Source organism: Macrotis lagotis, chromosome 2 (assembly GCF_037893015.1).
Source record: "Macrotis lagotis isolate mMagLag1 chromosome 2, bilby.v1.9.chrom.fasta, whole genome shotgun sequence".
Taxonomy (NCBI): domain Eukaryota; kingdom Metazoa; phylum Chordata; class Mammalia; order Peramelemorphia; family Peramelidae; genus Macrotis; species Macrotis lagotis.
In genome coordinates this window covers 35,772,444-35,794,800 of record NC_133659.1, presented here as the reverse complement: position 1 = coordinate 35,794,800, position 22,357 = coordinate 35,772,444, and the positions used below count along the sequence as shown (strand labels likewise).

Sequence of the window (22,357 nt, the reverse complement as noted above, 5' to 3'; positions counted from 1 at the left end):
TAAAGACTACCCCAAGTTTAATGTTCTTATTCAAACTTAACATTTCATATCTTAAAAAAATTAATTTTAATATGTATATATTTTAAATACATTGTCTTGTTATTTAATACATTAATAAAGAAGTACATATTATTATCACAAATCTTGAAAAATACTTTTATAGCAATTTCAGTATTTATGGATTCATTTAAATGGGTCCATAACTTAAAAAAGGTTAAGATCCCTTTCTATTCTATTTCATTTGCTGCGCTCATCAGTTTTCATGGAACCATTTATCTCTATGGAGCAAATTTAAAAATCCATATCCAACCCTAGTCTCTCTCCTGAGTTGCAATTCTACCTCATCCATGTGAAATTGGACATCTCATGGAATCTCAAACTTGACACATCCAAAGTAACTCATTATCTTCCCTCCCAAACTCTTCCCATATCACTGTCCTAGTCAGCCAAAATTATGCCCTTGATGATTCTGAATTTCTCACTCTCACCCCATATATCAAATCTGTTGCCAAGTCTTGCCATTTTTACCTTCACACTATCTCTTAAATAGTCTTTCTTCACTCACAGCTTGTAACTTGGTACAGGTCCTTGCCATCCCATGCTTGAACTATTGCAATAGCCCTCTGGTTGCTTACCTTGCTTCAAGTCTCTCCCCATTCCAGCCTTTCTTCTCTTAATTGCCAAAGCAACCTTCTTAAAACACAGTTCCGACTACATCACCTCTCCCTTTTCTTGCCCCCCAATATATATTGGTGATTCTCAGGTCCCTATATGACCAAAAATAAAATCCTCTTTGTCTCTTAAAACCCTTCACATCTTGTCCCCTTCCTAAATTTCCTGTCTTTGTATACTCTCCACCCACCAAAGTATTCTAGTCTAACAACACTGACTTCCTTGGTGTTCCTCAGATATGACAGTGTCTTTCACTATCTGCCCTCCATGCCAGGAATACTCCTCTTACTTCAACCTTTTGATCTTCTTCCTTTTGGCTCTCTTTCTTGCAAAAGGAAATCCTTTTTCTGGCAGAATCATTCCTACTCCCTTCTTTCTGAGATTACTTGCTATTTACTTTTTGTATATCTTCTGTGTACTAAATTCTTTGCATATTTTTCTTCCATTAGAAAATTCAATTTCAAGAGCAGAGCAAGGACTGTATTTTTTTACTTTTCTTTGTATCCTCATTGTCTGTCACATAGTAAGCCTTAATAAATACTTCTAAATTTACAAAACAATTGTTTTTCAAAAGTTTGATTGTTAGTAGTTTGGAGTTTCCGTTTTGTCAGTGGTAGTTAGGTTTTAAGACTCATCTACAAGATTGGGGGGGTGGACTAGGTGGCGCAGTAGATAGAGCACTGGCCCTGGACTCAGGAGTACCTAAGTTCAAATATGGCCTCAGACACTTAATAATGACTTAGCTGTGTGGCCTCAGGCAAGCCACTTAACCTCATTGCCTTGCAAAAAAAAAAGGACTAAAATTTTTTTTAAAAAGAAAGATTCATCTACAAGAACTTAAAAAAATCTGTAGTACGACTAAAATATGCTAATGGACTATAAGATTTTAACTACCATTTTAAACATTCTTTTCTATTGGAAAATTGCTACTTAATCCCAGTAAAAAAAGCTAGAAACTTTTTTGACCTTGCTCACCACATGGAGCCACAACCCCTGGAACCTTTCCTACAGAAGGTCCAGATAGCAGTCATTCAGGATCTGTCATGTACATACTATGTGCAAGGTACCCTGTTAAACCCCCTGCTCTCAAGAAGCTCAAAATCTAATGTGGGAAACAATAAGTAAAAATTTGTTCAAGGGGCGGCTAGGTGGCACAGTGGATAAAGTACTGGCCCTGGAATCAGGAGTACTTGGGTTCAAATCCGGTCTCAGACACTTAATAATTACCTAGCTGTGTGGCCTTGAGCAAGCCACTTAACCCCATTTGTCCTGCAAAAACCTAAAAAAAAAATTTGTTCAAACAAGCTATATACCAGATAAATGGGAAATAAACCAGGGAAGGTGTTAAGATTAAGAGGGATTAGGAAAGGCTTCCTATGGAAGCCAGAAGGTAAATGTAGGAGAACTTTCCAGTCATAGGACCTAGCAGAGAAAATGCCTGGAACAAGAGCTGGAATATCTTGCCCATGGAAGCACAAGGAGACCAGTGTCACTCACATGGAGGAGGCAAAGTGTAAGATGTGAGTAGACTAGAAAGATGGAGTGCTTTGAATTCCAAACATGGGATTTTTGTGTTGATCCTAAAGGTAGATAGGGTTTATTATATGGAGTTTATTGGATAGGTAGTAGAGATCTGACATGGTCAGAGTTGTATTTTAGAGAAACTAAGTTGATGACTTACTGAAAATGGACTGCAATAGGAGAAACTTGTGGCAAACAGACCAACCAGAGACTTGCAAAAGTCCATATTTGTGATGAGGAGGCCTATTCTAGAGGGCAGCAGTATCAGAAGAGAAGGAGACACATTCAAGAGATGTTGCAAGGGTGAAATTGAAAGGCTTGTTAGTTGGCAGCAGGTTGGAAATGGTGGGGTGTCAAGGATGATGACCCCTAGATTGTGAGCCTAGGGAACTAGGAAGATGGGGGTGCACTGGGTGGTAATAAGGATGTTTAAAAAGGAGGAGGGTTTTGGGAAATAAGTAGTGAGTTTAGTTTGGATTGTCAAATTTAAATTGTCTACTGGTTATACAATTTAAGATATCTGAAAAGCAGTTGGAGATCTGAGACTGGAGGTAAAGACATAATAAGTTAGGACTAGATAGGGAGGTTTGAGAATTATCAGCATAGAGATGATAATTAAATTCATTGGAGCTTTTGAGATCACCAGTGAAGTATTATAGCCAGAGAAGAGGACCCATGATAGAACCCTGTAGGAGATAGAAGTCCAATACTCGTACTCCCCACTAATCTGCCCTTTTGCTTCCCCTTCTTCTCTTTACACCAGAGACTTGGGAGCTGGTTGACTGCATAAGCCCAAGAATGGAGTCTCTCAGAGGACTCAGATCATAGGGTGCTCACCTAGACATGTGTGTTTTGGTTGAGTTGGAGACTTGCCTAGACTTAATCTAAATGCTCATTATGCTGTATCTGGGCAGACTGAAGTATATTTGTCTTGTTCCAGATAATTAAAATACAAGACATAACTCCTTTTCTTTGACTTTTTGTTTTTGTTTTTGCAAGGCAGTGGGGTTAAGTGACTTGCCCAAGGTACAGCTAGGTAATTATTAAATGTCTGAAGCTGGATTTGAACTCAGATCCTCCTGACTCCAGGGCCAGTTCTCTATCCACCACATCATCTAGAGGCCCCCCTTTTTTTTGACTCTTAATCCTTCTCTCCTGAAAACATCCTTGAGAGTCCTCAGTGATTTCCATAAGTGCCAGGTTTTTCTGAGTTCTCTTTCAGTTGACCTTACTTATAATATTTAGATGTTAAGTTTGGAAATAAGCACCTACTACACAACCTACACAGGTACTGTGCAGAGCTTTGCAACAATTCTATCAGGGAAGGGTATAATTATCCTAAATTACATTTGAGGTAACTGAGCCAGACAGTCTAAGTGGATTGTCTAGCTCCTACAACTAGAAAGTATATAAGGCTGGATTTAGACTTGGGTCTTCCTGACTCCGGGTCCAATATTAAAACTATATCATCAGTCTTTATACAGAAACCTTCCAGGCCAGTTATCTCATTTTAGAAAGGAGGAAGTTAGTCTCTGAGGGCTTAAAGGACCTATCTCAAATTGTAGAACAATCCCTGCCATGCTGGGATGGGTATGGGGGGGCCCTCCAGAAGAAAGATTTAACCAAGGGCAACATCTCAGCTCAGTTACTGGGGAACCTGATTACTCCCCAGGAAGACCAAACCATTTCAAAATATACGGCAGAATGGAATACTTTATAAATATCTCATCCTGATCAGTTGTGAATAACTTAACTTTTCTTAGTAGTGCTATGACCCAAGACAGAGCTGACAGTACTGGAATACAGATTGATGCATACTTTTTTTTAAAACTGTATTTTTCTTGAAATTTATTTTTTTCTTGGGGGAGGTTATGTTTACTCTTAACACATGATTGTTGTGATAATATTTTTCATGGCTGTATATTTCTACCTTTATCAGATAACTTTCTTTCTCAATAAATGGGTTTCAGGTAAGAGGAAAGGGAGGAAAATTTGGAACTCAAATTTTTAAAAGCTTGTTTTTACATAATCAGGAAAAATTTTTTTAAAAATTAAATAGAAAAAAATTTTAAAAATAAATATCTCATCCTTACAACAACCCTGGGAAAGGGGGTGGGGGTGCTATTTTACAATGTACAGTTGAAGAAACAATGGAAAGATTGAAACTCAGGTCTTCCTAAATCTAGGTCTGGCACTCTACCCTCCTAGGTGTACAGATACTTACATGATATATGAGCACTTAGCTTCTGCCAGTGAGAATCCAATTTGTATTGATAAGTCTTGGACTTTTTAAGACTGAAAAAGGGCTGTCTTTTCTACCCCTCAACCCCAAACCTCCAAGCCTTAGACAATCTCTGTAATTAAAAACCCTCATTCCTATGAAGTATTGGTCAAAGCATCAGAGCTTTGACTTGTTTGTTTCAGAACCTAGGTTTTAGTCTATCCTTAGACTAAACTTGCCTCAATTCATGATTCTACCTGTGACCCAGCTTCTCTTTGTACAATGACTGTATACATCAGCTTTAAAATGCTTTATGGTATTGGGTATGAAGAAAGGAAAAACTTAGTTTAAAATTTAATTCATGGTGAACTTTTTTTTTTTAATTAAGTGTCTGAGGCTGGATTTGAACTTAGGTACTCCTGACTCCCGCCCTATGGTCAACTTTCTTAACATCACTGAGCCTCAATTTCCTCTTCTATAAAATTTGGATAGTACTTGTACTACTTATTTAGCACTTTGTGAGGATCAAATGAGATAATGAATATAAAGTACTCTTTAAAACTGAAATCTCTACATAAATGTCAACTTTTGTTTTTCCAATCAAATTATAAATTTCTTAAGGCCACAGACTTGAATCTTAAACATCATTATATACTTGTCATGTATGTAAATATTTAATGGATAAGTGAATATGGTATCCAGTAAGTTAGACATTGCTATTTGTTAACATGAATGTTTATTTTATTCTTTGCTAATTTTATTAATTTCTTTTATTTTCACTTTCCATCTGGATTTTCTTTACCATCCTCCCCTTCTACAATGCTTCTCTTGTGAATAGAAAAAAAGAATTATACAAAACCCACTTACCCCATCTGATACTCCATGGAATATTACATAACCATGATTTCCTACCTTTGCAGTGACAGCAAAGAAGAGTTGTACTGTTTTCCATTGATCTCATCTCCAGTTCAGTTCTACACTTTAAGAAGGGTCTTGGCAAACTGTGATGTGTACAGAGGAGGATGAGTAGGAGACTGAAGAACCTAGAAGTCGTGTACTTTAAAAGAACTGTTTGTTCAGACTAAAGAAGGGAAGACCAAAACTGGGGATTTGATGACCAAGACCTAGTGTTCTTTGTTCCCTCACAACACAACACATTAGAGCCAATGGAGAAAAGTTACAAAGACACAAATTTTAGCTCTACATATGGTGGGACTTTCTAATTAATAGAACTGCCTCCCACAGGATTGTGATCTCCCCTTTGCTGAACATTTTAAAGCTGTGCCTGGAGGGTAATTAGTGAGGGATGATTTAAAAGCTATATTTCCTCTGTGAGTAAGAGATTATACTATATGAGCTCTAAAGGTCATTCTTCTCCCTTAAACAGATGATTTTGTCACAGCATCTCCAGGTTGGCTAGAACTTCAGAGATCATCAACTTCAACCTCATACCTAAGCACAAATCCCTTCTTTACATCCCACATACTCATCTAGCTTAGCCTGAAGGGCCACCTCTGGACCACTTTAATTGTTAGAAGCTTTTCTTCCTCTCAAACCCTAAATCTACTTTTCTGAAACTTTTATGCATTTCTCTAAGGTTCACCCTCTGAAGCCAAATAAAACAACACTCTTTCTCCTCCAAATGACAGTTCTCCAGGTACTTAAAGAAAACTATCAGTTTTTCTTCTTCATTCTTCTTTTCTCAATATCCCTACTTCCTTTGACATTCTCATATGGGATAAAGAAAAGCACTCCGCAAACCAGAAAGCACTATATTGACAAGAGCTAGCTATTGTGATAGCTATTATATGTCTTGAACTTTAGACCCTTTAACCTCTGAAAGCCCTTTGAGCATATTTAAAGGATAGGAAAAAAGAAAACAGGCTGTCTATCTCACACCCATTAGACACTGAAGGGCCAAGGATTAACTACAATGGAGGAAAATACAATTTGATACTGATTCAGCTGAAGAACAGACAGAAGGTGACCAAGATGACAAAGAGACTTGAATGAAGGAATTGAAGGAAGTGGAGAAATATAGACTGGAAAAAAGACTTGAGAGCAGCAGTAATATTAGTCTTTGAAAGTCTGTAAAAGGCTGCCATATGGATAACCTATTTGGTCTTTGGTTGCAGAACCAGGAATAATGGGTAGAAATTGCAAGCAAAATTTAGTCATGGTGTCAAGAAAGACCACCTATCAGCATGATAGAGAAGGGGAATAAGGTGCCTTTGAAGGTAGGGGATAGAAGACATAGATAATAAGTCAAGTGTTATTCAGGGGCAGCTAGCTGGCGCAGTGGATAGAACACTAACCCTGGAGTCAGGAGTACCTGAGTTCAAATCCGGCCTCAGACACTTAATAATTACCTAGCTGTGTGGCTTTGGGCAAACCACTTAACTTCATTTGCCTTGCAAAAAACTAAAAAAAAAAAGTGTTAGGCAGTGATCGTTTTTTTTTTTTTCAGGCATGGGTTCCACTAGCTGTTAACTAAAACCCCTTCTCTTTCTGATGTTCTCTGCCATTGAAGCTTGTTTCCTTTCACAAGCATAGCTTCCAGAACTGGACAGTATACTTCCTTTCTGGTCAATGTAGGACAAGACACAGTGGGACTCTCAATTCCCTTTTGTTTAATCAACTTAAGATTCACTGTTCTGATCGCCAGCTTACCTATTTGACACAAATTTGACTGGCCATCTACTGTAGTCACCTTAGATCCTTTTTTTTCTAAGAAGAGTTGTCTTTTTCCTTTGCATTTGATATTTTTTAAATTCCAAGTCTAGGACTTTTCCTATATCCCTATTAAATATCATATTATTTGACATTATTGATGACCCTACAGCAATTTTTATATACTAATTCTGTCATCTTGTACATTAGTTTTATTTCTCAGCTCATCCAAACAAATATTATTATAGTTTATGTTTGCAATGTCATCCTTAAATTGGATCATTTGTGGACAAAGAAAATAAAATACCAATCTTCTTTCTAGCCAAGGTTTTTCTTGCTTCTTAGATTTTTTCCTCTATTTTTGATAATTAGTGTTTACTTATGCTTAAATAAATGTTTTTATTGAACATATACATATATGTATATGTCAATAGTAACAGTTTAATCTATAAATGCAGGAATTGACATTTTAAAAATACTAGCAGGAAAACAAGGACAGAAAAAGAATTTTGATTTATATAGGGATTGTCTTCTTATTTCATATTGTATAAGTTAATGTATTCTTGCCTTTTACACAGCATAGGATTTTCCATAAATTCGTCGTAAAAAAAAATCTATCCCATGTCCTAAAACCTTTCCTCTTTTTCCTTTAATGATTTAGGGATGACAGTTTAACAACTGTCATTTCTCATGAAGTGCTTAACAAACATTGTTTGATTTGATCAGCTACATTTTATGACATTCTATTACTCCCGTGGTAATAGTGGTTTTTAAGTTTAGTGGTTTGCATATATAGGTATAACAATAGTGATTATTATATAATGTTTATATATATATATATATATACAGTTATTGCAAAAAAATTGGGAATCTGAACTGCTAGAATTTTTCTGTATAATATTTTATACAAAGAAAAGATTTAGTTACTATTTCAGTACTTCAAGTATATATTAATAAAATATAAGAAAATTGATTATTCCTATATACATATATAGAAACTTCATATTTACATATACTTTTATTTTTCAGTGTAAAACCAATAGAAATGAATATTATGTTGCATTTTATATATGGAGGAACACTGGGCTTTCCAGATAAAGCTAATGCAGGGTATGTATTCACCATTTTAGATTTTAATTCTTAATCGACAAAATCTTATGTTGATTCTTTGTTTTTCTCTTTTTTTAAGAAAGATTTTATTTATTTTGAGTTTTACAATCTTTCCCCCATTCTTGCTTCCCTCCCCCTACCCCCCACAGAAGGCATTCTATTCGTGTTTACATTGGTTACATGTTATACATTGATCTCAGTTGAATGTGATGACGAAGAAATCATATCCTTAAGGAAGAAACATAAAGTATGAGATAGTAATATAATGCTTTTTATAATATAATGCTTTTTTTTCTAATTTGACAGCAATAGTCTTTGGTCTTTGTTCAAAGTCCATAATTCTTTCTCTGGATACAGATGGTGTTCTCCATTGCAGATAGCTCAAAATTGTCCCTGTTTTTTGCACTGAAGGGATGAGCAAGTCCATCAGGGTTGATCATCACCCCCCATGTTGCTGTTAGGGTGTACAGTGTTTTTCTGGTTCTGCTCATCTCCCTTAGCATCCGTTCATGCAAATATCTACAGGCTTCCTTGAATTCCCATCCCTACTGCTTTGTAATAGAACAATAGTATTCCATGATATCTTTGTTTCTCTCTTAATGAATTATATATTATAGGACTAATGAAACAAACATCAGCCCAACTGTTTTTGTTTTAAAACTGTATCAATTTTATTGTTTTTAAAATACATTCAAAGTAAGCTTTTAAAAGAACTAGAAATAGTGCTTCTTGTTTGTTTAAAAGAAATCATGGTCTAGATATCTGGATTAGGCTTTAGAAAGTCTTCATTTCTATAAGGAAAATTAATGATAGGATAATTTTCAATATCTTTACATTTATGTAATTTTAACTGTTGAATTTAAAGTGAATTTTTTATTGAAATATTGAATATTTGTTTTGAGTTTTAGATCTAACCTTTACCAGAAAAAAAATTTCTCAAAGATTAGACTAATTTGGTAATATAGGTATTAAAAGTGTCATGTCAGTAAAGCTTTTGTTAAATTGCAAAATGCCAATTCAACAAACTGTCTAACCTAATTTATTAGAAAGCTAATAAAGTTTCCCCCTCCATCAGTTTTTATGAAAGCTTATTTTTTTGTTTATAAGCTAGCTCCAAAAGAATAAAAGCATAAGCATTTATAACTTTAATCTCCTAAAATGGATTTTCCCTTTGCTATTTTTCTATTACCTTCATTAATATATTCCATTGAAAAAAATTCCATGAGGGAGAAGGATTGAATATTGAAAGTTTGCCACTGTAAACTTAAATGAACATTTTGTTTTGTTAAAACTCAACATACATTTAAGTACTCTGCAGAGAACTCTGCAGGTTCCAAAACATAAATGTGACACAGCCAACAATACAAAATAATATACATCCTTGAGAGGAACAAGCAGAGTGGTATGTGAAGTCAGTGGAAGAGAAAGGATATTAGCAATTAGGGACATCAACAAAGGATCCTGTGGGAGATAGACTTTGAAAGATTGTAAAGAGATCAATAAATTGCCGGGGGGTGGGATGAGGTAGAGTGTAAGGATCTCATTCTATATAGGAGATAGCCACATGAGCAAAGTATTCAAGGAACATCTAGTGCAGACGGCTAGTGTGTGGTTGGACTGAACTAGAGAGTATAGGGAAGGACTTCTGGGAGAAGGCTTGGATAGCAAGAGGGAATGGAAGCTCTGGACTTAACAAGGGAGAATGAATTTTTAGTAATAGATAGTTTTGAAGGGTTTTGAGCAAAGGAGTGAGTTCCATGACTGAGCTATACTAAATGAAATAGGGTTGAAGAAAACTGTGGGGAAATTGTTTCTGAAGTCAATGGGATTGGACTACTTCTGGTTTCAGGAGATGAAAGAGAAAGGAATGAATGTAAGAAAGGAACTGAATGAATAGAGGAAGTAAGAAAGAGGGTCTGAGCCAAATAATCATAAAAACCACTTGTTTCCTAGATTTAAAATTTGATTCTCTTAGATCTTACTAAATGTGAATGTATCTACAGATCTTTCTTGAATCCCCCTGCTGTTCAGCAAGTTTTTAGATCATCATTTCTCCCTATTGTTTATGTTATGTACTCATTTTAATGTTGAAAAACAGGTTGGAGTCAGGAACACTTGAGTTTGATTCTCACTTCAGGCATTGAACCAGCTCAGTGACCCTGGCCAGCTCATTTCATCACTCTTGTGAATGAGTGAATTGAACTCATTCACAGATAGGAAGGATTGGCCTCCCTGGTCTCCCAAGTCCCTTGCAGCTCCAAATCTGTGTATTCTGTGATAAGTTCATAGCTTCATCCCTGCATATCCCCTTAGCATTTGGATTTATCATAATTGTTTTCTTCTCTTTGTATTTTGTCTTCTTATTCGCAAAGTAAACTTCAGTAGGTCAGGTATTTCATTGTCTACCTTTTATATGCACAGTCCTTGAAATAATGGAGTATATACTAAGAATAATTTTAGAATGAAAGAAATAAAATAATCAGACAATTCTCTACCTGTCCTCAAAAAATCATGATAGGTTACTCTGGCCTAAAATGTTCTTCCTCTTATTTAATAGGGATGTTGGCTGAGATTTTATTGGGATGGAAAATGAGGTTGTTCAGAGCTGTGATTTTATTTGACAGCTTTGAGGTTAAGTGATTTGCCCAATATCACAAATCCAGGATTGTATCTGAGGAAGGACTTGAACTCAAGTCTTCCTGACTGAAGCTAGCTAGCTACTTGCTATGCCTTATTGCCTTTTGTGATTTAATTTAACATTATTTGTTTAAAATTAAGGTTCAGTTACAAGAGTGTGGAGATAATGACTTTTCTCTAATTTGTAATTACTGCCCTGTATGACATGGTTCTGTTGACCCTCTTCCATCCTTCCAAAAAGTAAAAGCAGGACAAAATTGCCCATAAACTTATGGTTTCCTCTTCAGTATTTTCATAAAAAAAAGTTATAATTATAGTAACTGATTTTATGACTTAAATTTAAAGTGTTTTCATAAAAAAGTTATAATTATAGTAACTGATTTTATGACTTAAATTTAAAGCTTTTTCTTTAACTCCCTGGAAAAATGATCAGTAAAGGTAATTTTGAGGAATGTGACTTTCAGTGATAGGTTATAATAGAAATGATAATCTAAGAAGTTGGTCCAAATTCATGGGGGGTTTTGGGGGTTTTTTAGGGGGGGTTTTTGCAAGGCAAATGGGGTTAAGTGGCTTGCCCAAGGCCACACAGCTAGGTAATTATTAAGTGTCTGAGACCAGATGTGAACCCAGGTACTTCTGACTCCAAGGCCAGTGCTTTACCCACTATGCCACCTAGCCGCCCCAAAATTCATGTTTTTCTATGTAACAATATGGTTATGGATTCTGTTTTTTCTTTGAGTCCTAAAAAAAGAACAGTAGAAACTGACCAAACTGGTAGTTCTAGTTAAAAAGCCCTGACATTCTCTCTGATTTCCTAGATGATCTTGACTTCTCTCAGCTCTATGAGATGATTTTTAAGCACTGAGAAGTTAATTTGCAATTGTAAAAGAATCATTGACTTGCACCCCATATTTGACTTGTTATTTTTTTACTGAGAGATCTGCTTTTCTATTTCATAAATTGACTTTTCATTGTATTCTCTTTTACTTCCACTGGACAAATAACTTGTCCCTGAAAGGCCCAAAAGATCAGAGTTGATTTGCCTTCCTTTATTCCATTTGATCTCCACTGATCAAGTAGTTAGCACCACAAGCCCTTCATTCAGTTGGCATCCATGCTTGCCTTCTGACATCTATGATAAAAGATGAATTTTGTTATTTAGAACAAAAAGAAGTGGAAGTAACATGTGCTGTATTTTTTTTAAGAAAATTTTGTTTGAAAGACCAAAGACTACTAATTTCAGTTTAAAAAAAAGTTGTCATAATTTTGCTATCTCTAATATTTTATTTTTTTCCTCAAGGATGTGATTTTTCTTCCAACACATTCAATTTTGATCAATATCTAGCCTGAAAACAATGTAAAGATTATCAGATTGCCTTCTGTGAGGGAGTGGGAGGAGGGAGAGGAGGGTGGGAGGAAAATTATAAAATTCAAAACCTTACAAAAAATGATAGTAGAAACTACTATTGTAAATAATTGGAAAACAAAATATTTATTAAAAAAAGAAAATTTTGTGTGTAATTACAAAAATCTATTTATCTGACTTTGATCATTACTGTTTTTGCTTTAGTCAAATACTGAATCTGGCAGATATGTATGGATTAGAAGGGTTAAAAGAAGTAACACTTTATATTCTTAAAAGAGACTACTGCAATTTCTTCCAAAAGGTATGTACTGTATAACTGAAATCTTATATCCAGTGTATAGAGCTAAAATACCCAGAGGATTTTGAATTTTAAGAGAAAATAATGTTTAGCTCTTTCCTATACTTAGGAAAAGTTGATTCCATTTGAAAAATCAATCAGCCTTATGTATTTATCAAGCATTATATTAGACCATCATAAAGTGAAGTACTTGGACCTCATTATCTCAGGGCCTTATAGAAATGCCTTTACTAGGCTATGATTTAATGTGAAACTTTTTGCCTAAAAGCAGATAGGAAGCCTGTCAATAATTCTTCATTTTGATTATTGTATGGTTGGGAATTTTAGTTATGCATGGTTCTATTTATCTAAGGATCCTTGCGTACAATAAATTCCTCCTTTGCATTTAGTTTTGGGAATAATTTTGTTTTTATAAATGAATATGTTTTCAATTTGTCAGAAAACAAATCTACATAGCAGTGTGTTTCCCTTTTTGTATTAGCAAAATTTTAGAGAAATTTTAGAATAAAATTGAGTGATAAATTGTTTTCAAGTGCCAGAGAAAGCATCTACATATTCCTTTAAACTACCTCTATTCCATTTTTATATAGTTTATCATCCCCTGTGTTTTTCCCTACCTTTCTCAACTCATTTTGGAAACAGGCAACATATATATCAGATTGCTTACTGTTTTGTGGGAGAAAATTCGAAACTCAAAAATCTTTAAAAAGTAAATATTAAGGGGCAGCTAGGTGGCACAGTGGATAGAACCCTGGAGTTGGGAGTACTTGAGTCCAAATGTGACCTCAGACAATAATTGCCTAGCTGTGTGACCTTGGGCAAATCACTTAACCCCAATTGCTTTAAATGTAAATAAAATTACAAAAAAAGAATTAAAAAATGTTAAAAATTGTCTTTACATGTAATTGGAAAGAATTTTTAACTGAATCTTTAAAAATTTTACATGTAATTGGAAAAAATAAAATATTTGAAAAATAAAGGAAGGTGATTCAGAAAGGGAAAAAAGAAAGAAAGGATTACAAACATTTGTGAATGATTTCAAGTAGGTGGACAATTTAATTGTCACCATTTAAGTCCTTAATTTCCAGGAATGTTGATAATCTATTTTATGGTTTTCTTCTTTTTTACAAAAAAATTAAGATTCAGTTACTGGTTTCCTGAGTGAAGGGAGAAAAGCGTACTCCTGATTTGAAGGATCAAATGTAATCACAGCTTGATCCAATATCAGAAGGAAATTCTATATAAAGGAGCTTGTTCTTGAATGGGTTGCTAATAGAATTAAAATTGCAATTGAATCACGATAATTTAAAATAGAACTTTTTTTGTCTTTTCCTTGAGGCATCTCTTTTTTTCTTAACCAAAAAAAAAATGAATTGTTAAAGGTGAAGTATATTCCTTATTTCTCTCTCTTTCTCTCTCTCTCTCTCTCTCTCTCTCTCTCTCTCTCTCTCTCTCCCCCCCCTCCCTCCCTCTTCCTCTCTTTTTTTTTAAAGAAAGGAAATATTTGTTTTTTGATAAAGCAATGGGATTAAGTGACTTGCCCAAATCACTCAGCTACTCCAGTCCCTTTATATCTCTTATGCTCAACATTAGATATAGGAATTACTGTATTCAGGACTATAAAAATGTGCAGCTAGACAAGAAAAAAATAACATGTACCTTTCAAGAAGGACTGGAAGATGTAGTCAGGACCAAGAGCAAAGCCTCAGACCCCCTCTGCCTGTCCTCTGAACTAGGAAGGCAATCAAATCAAATCAACATGGAAGCTAGAATGTTTCCCTCCTGACTAGAGAGAGTGAGCAAATCTCCCTCCCCATGATCAGTGTGGGTCCAAAATGCAGATCTCTGTTTGCCATGCCCTCAGACTTGCCCAGGGCAAGAAGCTTCCCCTCTTCCACACACTGTCAGTCCTGGGGCATGGGCTGTGGTCAATGAAAAATCCCACTGATCCCTAACCAGCAAAGGCCCAACCAACAGGCCTTTTACTACTAGACCTAGTCAGACTAAGGTAGTAATGTTGATGAGGATGAAGATGATGATGATGATAATGACGACAACAACTCAAGCTATTTTTCTATGATCTGAGGATAGTAAGCCCTTTCTTCTCGTGGCTGTGATTAGAAATCTGAGAATTTGTCGCTAGGTAAAAACTCCCCTCCCCTTTGACTTCTCCAACATCCCTCAGCTCCTCATTTACCTTTGCATGCTCCTCTGTCCCTATTCCATTCAGCCTTCCCTTGCATTTTGGCCTGTAAGACCCCTTATCTATTGGTCACAAACTTCCATTCATATTCAGCTTTTTTTCTCTCAAGTACCTACCATCTCCTTGAGATCAAAGCAATCTGGTAACCTACAGAGGAGAGCTATCCTTTTTTGTTCTCTTTGGAACTGACTTAGTGGACTCACTCCCTCCTTTGTGTCCCACTTCTTTCTAGATTGAGAAGTACAGCTGCAACCTAACCACAAGCAGACAAAAAGGATTGATAAAGAATACTTCTGATGATTAACTTTCTAAAAATGGACATTTTTTTCTTTCTTTGCAATTTTCAGTCTGTTTTCTCCAAAACAAGAGTTAGGCTCTCCTCAAAGTAGATTATATTACTATAATAAACAGATGAAATATATATATATAATCATTGTGGAAATGGAGGAGAGAGTGGAAAGAAGAACTCTAATGATGGAGTTGGGATGGTAATTCAAAAATATGTAGTCCTTTGTAAGTTAGGTATTTGTTTAGCAATTATTGCCTATAAAATGATTTTCAAGTCTGTTAAACTAATCAGGGTACAGGGTATTTTAAGTTATCTCCAAGCTTGTTTATTTAAGTAGATGAACTTTAATTCAGTTTTGTTTTGTTTTAAGAAAGGCCATGTGGTATAAAGAACCAGACTTAAAATTAAGAAAACCTGGATTACAGTTGTATTTTGACATACTCTAGCTATGTGATATTGAGTTAGTCCCTTGACATCTCACGGCCTCATCCAGCTATGCAGAGTAGGCACCACTTTCATAACAGGAGTTCCATTTGCTGAGGACACAGAAGGCCAGTCCAGAAGCAGAGGGAATTATTATAAAACCAAACTTATGGCATTTTATAAAATGAGTCAAAAAATGATGGTCATGTTAGAAGAGCTCTCACGGTAGTGACTGTGCTCAGCTGAAGATGAGTTTTCTCTATTCTCAAGCGTATTACTTTAGATGTAAATTGTGTACTATAAAATATTTAAATTTGACAACTGCTATGCCTTATTGTGATTCCAAATTTAAAATAAGGATAAAGCAAATTAACTTCTATGTAATTCATTTGGACCAGTTAGCACCCAGAAGTTTTATTTTGGAAATATTTTATTAGGACTGTCTTGACTTAAACATCGTATTTTAAATTTTGAGGATATTTCAGAATATTATTGCAATGCTGACCTTTAGATTCCATGTTTTTTTTCCCCCGTGATATTTATCTTTTAATCATGCCTAAATTTCTCTGTTTCTGGTTGATTTTCTGGTTCACTAATCTATTTTAATTCTTTATCTGTTTTTATTTTAGGTTAGTGCAGAAACTTCAATGATAGATACATATAATACATATATATTTACAAACATACACACATAAATATAGCCATTTAGAATATATATTTTAGTTAATAACCACATTGTTTATAATTATTGTAATTACATGTCAATTCTTCTGCTTCCTTCATTTTAAAAATGAATAAATTGGGACCCAGAAAGTATGTGCCCCATCCATGGTTACAAGTGAAGAACAGCAGACAGATCTTCTCATTCCCAGTCCAATGGTCTTTCCATTCTTCATGACTTTAGCCATGACAGAGCTAAATGTGTAGAGAAAAAAATGATTACAATAAGGCAAGGCAAAGTAGTTACAATCAAAATGTTGGTCATTCTGGAATCTAAATGAGTCAAATGCTCTTCTGTAAAAACCAAAGGCTTTTTTCTAACTTGTTTTGATTTTATAAAAGAATTCTAGACTGTTTGAGGGCACTTATTCACATAAATTTATAGATGTGTAAATTGTACCAAATTATTTTTAAAAATATGTTTTTTTAGCTCACTGATTCTTTATATAATGAAGGCTTATTCCTTTCAATTGATAAAGAACAATGCTTTGTTGTTTTTTTGTTGTAGCCTGTCCCAGGGAGATTGGAGGCTATACTAGAATGTCTGATTATTGCTCATTCAGTGGGAGTGGAAAGTCTTTATGATGATTGTATGAAGTAAGTGATCTGAAATACTGTTCATGCTATCAATTTGGCAATTCTATTTATATGATTTCCCTATTTTGATAGCACTTTCAGATCTGTTTTTTCTTTTTGTTTTTAGGCATAATTTTAGAATTGTATTGTCCAAGTGGTTAGGATAATTGAACTAATTTCCCAGTTCAGTCCTCACTTTGAAGGTAGACAGAATTAACTGCATCCACAGTTGTTAAATATAGTTTATTGTGTTTCGTTCTATTTATATTGGCCAAACCCAATGTTGGGCTGAAAGCTGTTTTTCTACAAAAGATAGCTCAGTTAATACTATCATGAAATGAATTAAGAATATTAACCATAAGTTCTAGTCATAATTTTATCTAGTTTTAATTGTTGATATCTTATTTGTATCATTAAAAGATAGTAGGAGATAATTTTAATTCTTCTTAATTTGACCTTCTAATAGGTGGCTTGTAAAGCATTTTGCCAGGTGTTGGTCAGAGAGGAGTTTTGCAAATATACCTCCTGAGATCCAGGAAAATTGCCTTACCATGGTGATTCAGTCTTTAGTAAGTATATCCTGAATTACTTTTAAAAAATTATTATTGAGATTATTCAGTTTTTTAAAGGTAGGGCTAAATTATTTAATCTTTTAAACATGTTAATTAAGGCAGTTTAAACAAAACACTTTGCTATTAATATTATCTTCTAAAATAATGTCTATATTTTGTATTATTAATATATTTTTATATAAAAATATATCAACTGATCCTTAAATAATTTTTAGTCACTAAATTTATATGGTTGTATTATATGAAGAACTGGAAAAGATTCTGATTTTTTTAAGGAATATTGACTCAAAAAAGAAAAAAGCTTAGAGCATTACATATATAATTGAGTACTACAGATTTTTTTTTTAGATTTTTTTTTCAAGGCAATGGGTTTAAGTGGCTTGCCCAAGGCTACACGGCTAGGTAATTATTAAGTGTCGGAGGTCGCATTTGAACCCAGATAACTCCTGACTCCAAGGCCGGTGCTCTATTCACTGAGCCACCTAGCCGCTCCTTATAGATGTTTTTGACAGAATAATCACAAATAGATATTTATCATTATTTTACAGGGTTGGTGACCATTACTAAAGTAATAACTTATTTACTAGAAGGTTGCTTTTGAGAAAGATACAGAATTGCAGTTAATGTACCATGAATCTACCAGATACTCTGGTCTTGATTTTTTTCCCTAAATATAATTGAAAAAAAAGAATAAATATTGTAATTTCTTGCCCATTAGCCTGCTTATCCAACCTCAAGCTCCATTCTGGACCCACCCTCCCATCTCTCCTTTCCCCCTACTCTGTGATACCATCCCTGGGAGATGACTGTTGGATCTGTTTGTCATTACTGAACTCTACCCCCCAATGATGTCCCAGACTACTTTCTGGACAGCCTGACCTGGAATCTCCCCTTCTCAGCTCAAAAGTAAGATGTCTCCAATAGGGCTCCTTTTCTGCCCCCCTACTCTAACAACACCCCCCCCCCAACCTTTCCCTCCTCCCTACTTCCTCATTCCAGTTTAAGTTCACCAGATCGGCTGCCCAGGTGTGCAGCCTTTCAGAGTCATTCAAGACTCTTTTCTTTTCCTCCCCTCAGATACAGCTCCTTGTTAGGTTGATTTTGTCTGGTCATCATCTTTTGAATCTTTTCCCTTTTCCCTTCTGTTCTCTCCATTCCAGATCCTAACAAGTGTCCTATGTCCACATCACCTCAGGTTTAAACTATTTCTTCAGCAGTCTCCCTATTAGTCTTTTGTTTCCCACTTTTTTCCTTCCCCATTTCATTCTTCACAGTATTTTCCATGGGTCTGAAATAAGTCAAGTGCTTTGCAAACCCTAAAGTTCTGTACAATTACTAGTTGTTATAATTATTATGTCACTTATTATTAGAGGCAGCATATCATAGTGGTTAGAGAGAAAACTGACTGTGTGACCCTGGACAAGGCATTGACCCCCTCATGATGCTCTGCAGTGGGGCCAGTTCCAGATACTTCAAGTTTGTCCGCTCCCTGATAGCAGCAACATTGCAACCCTTAGCGTTAATCTATCATTTCCCTTCTCAAAAATCTTCTCAGATAAAATGCCAACTTTTCAAATTGGTATTGAAAACCTTTAGCAATTTGGCACCAGTCTATCCCTCCAGCTAGTGACATTTTGTATTCCTTCCCTTCCTGCATTGTTTCAGGAAAAATAAAACAAAACTGACCCACTTGTTTATTCCCTCAACCTGGCCTTTCATTTCCTTTTGTCCACCTCTGAACCAGCTGTGACCATCAAGGCTCAGTGCACATGCTTCCTTGTATGAACACCCTGACCAGACCCTCTCTTCTCCTTCTGATGTACCTTGTCCTTACCAACAACAGACTGTATTGTCCCTGGAGGACTGAAGGGCTTGGAAAGGGTAGGGGAGCTCTTTTGTTTTCTTCTCTGGATTCCCAGAGTAGCAACTAAATAGGTACTGCATCTTTGTTGGGGTCTGTCTAATCCTCCTCCCTATCCCCACTTCTCATCTCAACTCTGACTATATTATACCTAGGGCTGGTTTCATGATTTCATATCAAGTAGAACTCCAGTGTCATGAGTCTTATATTGGACAGTTGGATTGGCCCTGGAGTCAGAAGGATGGGATTTTGAATCTGATCATAGACCCTTGACACTTACTAGCTATGTGACCTTGGACAAATCAATTAACCCTGACTGTCTCACATCCAAGACCATCTCCAGTCATCCTGATTCATGTCTGACCTCTGGACCCAGCACCCCCTCACTCCAATCCAGTTCACTTGCTTGTTATGGCATCATCTCTCATGAGATGATTTTCTTCAAGAATGAAGGACAAACTTCATCATATTGAGATTTCATATATAGAAAATAGCCTCAAATTTCCTTGACATAAAATTGTTTTATTTTTTTATCAATGATTTGGATAAAGGACTAAATGACATAATTATAACATTTGTAGAGGATGTAGAGCTGAAAGAGACATACAGTGGATAATGGATTCATTATCTAGAAAAGATTTCTGTTGGCTGGGATATTGGACTGAACTGAATAAGGTCAGATTAACAGGACTCTGTTTTATACTTGACGTCAAAGAAAAAGACTATAGCTCAGGTGTGATGTAACTAGTTAGATTTGCTTTGAAGTCTAGTATCCAGGGAATTGTGGTGTTCAGTTTGGGCAGCATAACTTAGCAAAGATACTTATGAGTTAGAAGTCATCTAGGGGAGAGCAAACAGAATGGTGAAGAACTTTGAGATCGTGCCATATGAAAATTGAAGGAACTGCACTTATTTAAATGTGAAAAGTGAAGACTGAGTCTATTTCAAGAGTTCTTGTTCAAAATGGGAGCAGACGTGTTTGGCTTGCCTTCAGAGAGCATGACTGGGAAACTTGGCTAAAAGCTACAAAGATGTCCATTTAGGTGTGATATATGAAAAGCTTTAGAGCTACTCAGAAGAGTTATGGGCTTCCTATGATTTCTTCAAACAAAGGGTACATAACTAGTTATTGAGCTCATTGGACATGGAATAGGATTCTGGATTATATTGGGCCAGATAGTAATTTTAATTTTATGAGTCTGTGATGTTTTGGATTTTGGGCGGGGAAGAGGGGTAAGGCAAGGATATTAAGTGACTTGTCCAATGTCACACAACTAGAAGTGTCAAGTGTCTAAGACCAGATTTGGGCTCAGGTTCTCCTGACTCCAGTGCTCTATCATACCAACTAGCTGTCTCCAAGTCCATGATTTTGTAAGTGGAAGTCTACCAAGTTGTAGTATAATCTATCCTCCTTGCGAGGAGTTGAGAGCACATAGTGGAGCAGTAGGAAGCTATTCAGTGAACCCTAAAACAAAAACAAAACAAATTTCTACTATACAATTTGAATCCCATTGGGAAAATCTAAAAAGTCACAGCGATTCATTTTTCCAGGATAACTTAGAGAGATGAGATAGGTCTGCAGTCATTAGTGAAGGGATCTGGCTAGGAACAGCCACATGTAATGCTCCAGTCTGTGTCCCTGGGCAAGAGTGGATCCCAGATTTATACCAGATTTATTCCTTGATGGGAACAGGTGCCACTTGGAATCTTTATCATCCATTATTCATTTCTTAGTCTCAAATCCAGAGCAGATGGAGGAAGAGACTTGTGCACAGGAGTGACATTTCAGGGTAAGGAACGAAAAAAGTCTCTGAGCAATGTACTGAAAGGGGAGCAGGTTCAGAATTAGTCAGCAGTTGTGTGACTCAGACTTCAGGAGCAAAAGGAAATCTCATTTCCAGTTTTTAGCCTAATTTGAAGCCTGCAGGGGAATAAACCAAGGCAAGAAGAGTTGTTATAAATATTTTTGTAAATACGGGGTTTTTTTTTTTTTTTACCATTTTTCATGATCTCTTTCGATATAGATGCAATGGTGGATCAAAGGAGATGCACAGTTTTATTGCCTTTTGGGCAGAATTACAAATTGTTCTCCGGAAAGGTTGGATCAGTTCACAATTCCACCAACAAGGCATCAGTGTCTCCGTTTTTCCCTTATCCCCTCCAACATTGGTCATTTTCCTTTTTAGTCATATCAACCAATCTGATTAATGTAAGGTGATACCTCAGAGTTGTTTTAATTTTCATTTCTCTAATCAATGTTTTAGAGCATTTTTATATGACTATAGATAGCTTTAATTTCTTCTAGATTGGAGATATTATAAGGACATTGAAGGATAAATTCTCAAACTATGAAAGAATATTAAATAATTTTTTTAAAAAATTCACATTGTACTACCAAAAAAGAGCAGTTGAATCTTCTTGGAAGAAAATATCATTTTTATTGCCTCATTTTTAAAAAGCATACTATATGGTAGTGAACTTATTGCAACCTCTGTGAAATTGAAGTTGTGAATTGCCAACAGAACATGTAGAGTGAGTAGTAAAAAAAGAATAGTTTTTGTTCTTAAACTATCAATAAAATGAGCACAGGAAGTAAAATAAAAAATAAGGTTTAAAAGTTGTATGACTGGAAAAAGGGTTTGAGCAGTCATGTAGGCAATGCCTCATTGATGCCAAAAACCTAGAATAAGACCACTGACACACTGGGTGAATCCCCTCGGGAGGATTTATGAGTGGACATAGATCAGAGTCTCACAAAGTCTGATGGTATGAATGTGATGGGACCAACTCTGTTGTAACCCTTGGAGATAAGATGACAGATCTACTGGAGTATTGAAAAGTTAATGAGCCTGTCATTCCTGCCTCCCTATAAGGTTTGGAGGAGCCTCATCTGTTGAGGTGAAAAGTAAGAAACAGACAGATGCTTCTATGGACCCATGCTCTACATTTATAAATATAACAGGATCATTTTAAAAAAACATGTATTTTAAAAGCTATCTCACATTTATAAGTACAGTTCTTATTTTAATTATTTTTTTCATTTAACAAAAATTTATTTTTGTCTTCCTTTCCCATCCTGCTACTACCACTGAAAGAAAAAAAGTGGAGAAGGAAAAGAATGGAATCCTCTTATCATTTGTGCTCAGTTATGCACTCACACCCAGAAATGCATTTCTTATTATGCATGCCAGTCCATCATTTCTCTCTCAAGACAGAGG

At 35.5% G+C, this 22,357-nt stretch overlaps 1 protein-coding gene across 1 annotated transcript in view; it reads left to right on the top strand.

Annotated features, from left to right (window-relative positions):
• Positions 1–22,357, top strand: part of BTBD8 (BTB domain containing 8) — a 135,149-nt gene that overhangs the window by 56,182 nt on the left and 56,610 nt on the right. Inside the window, 4 exon segments of the mRNA XM_074221683.1 lie at positions 8,114–8,194; positions 12,402–12,498; positions 16,639–16,727; positions 17,173–17,275. Of these exon segments, the coding sequence (XP_074077784.1) occupies positions 8,114–8,194; positions 12,402–12,498; positions 16,639–16,727; positions 17,173–17,275 (370 nt within the window).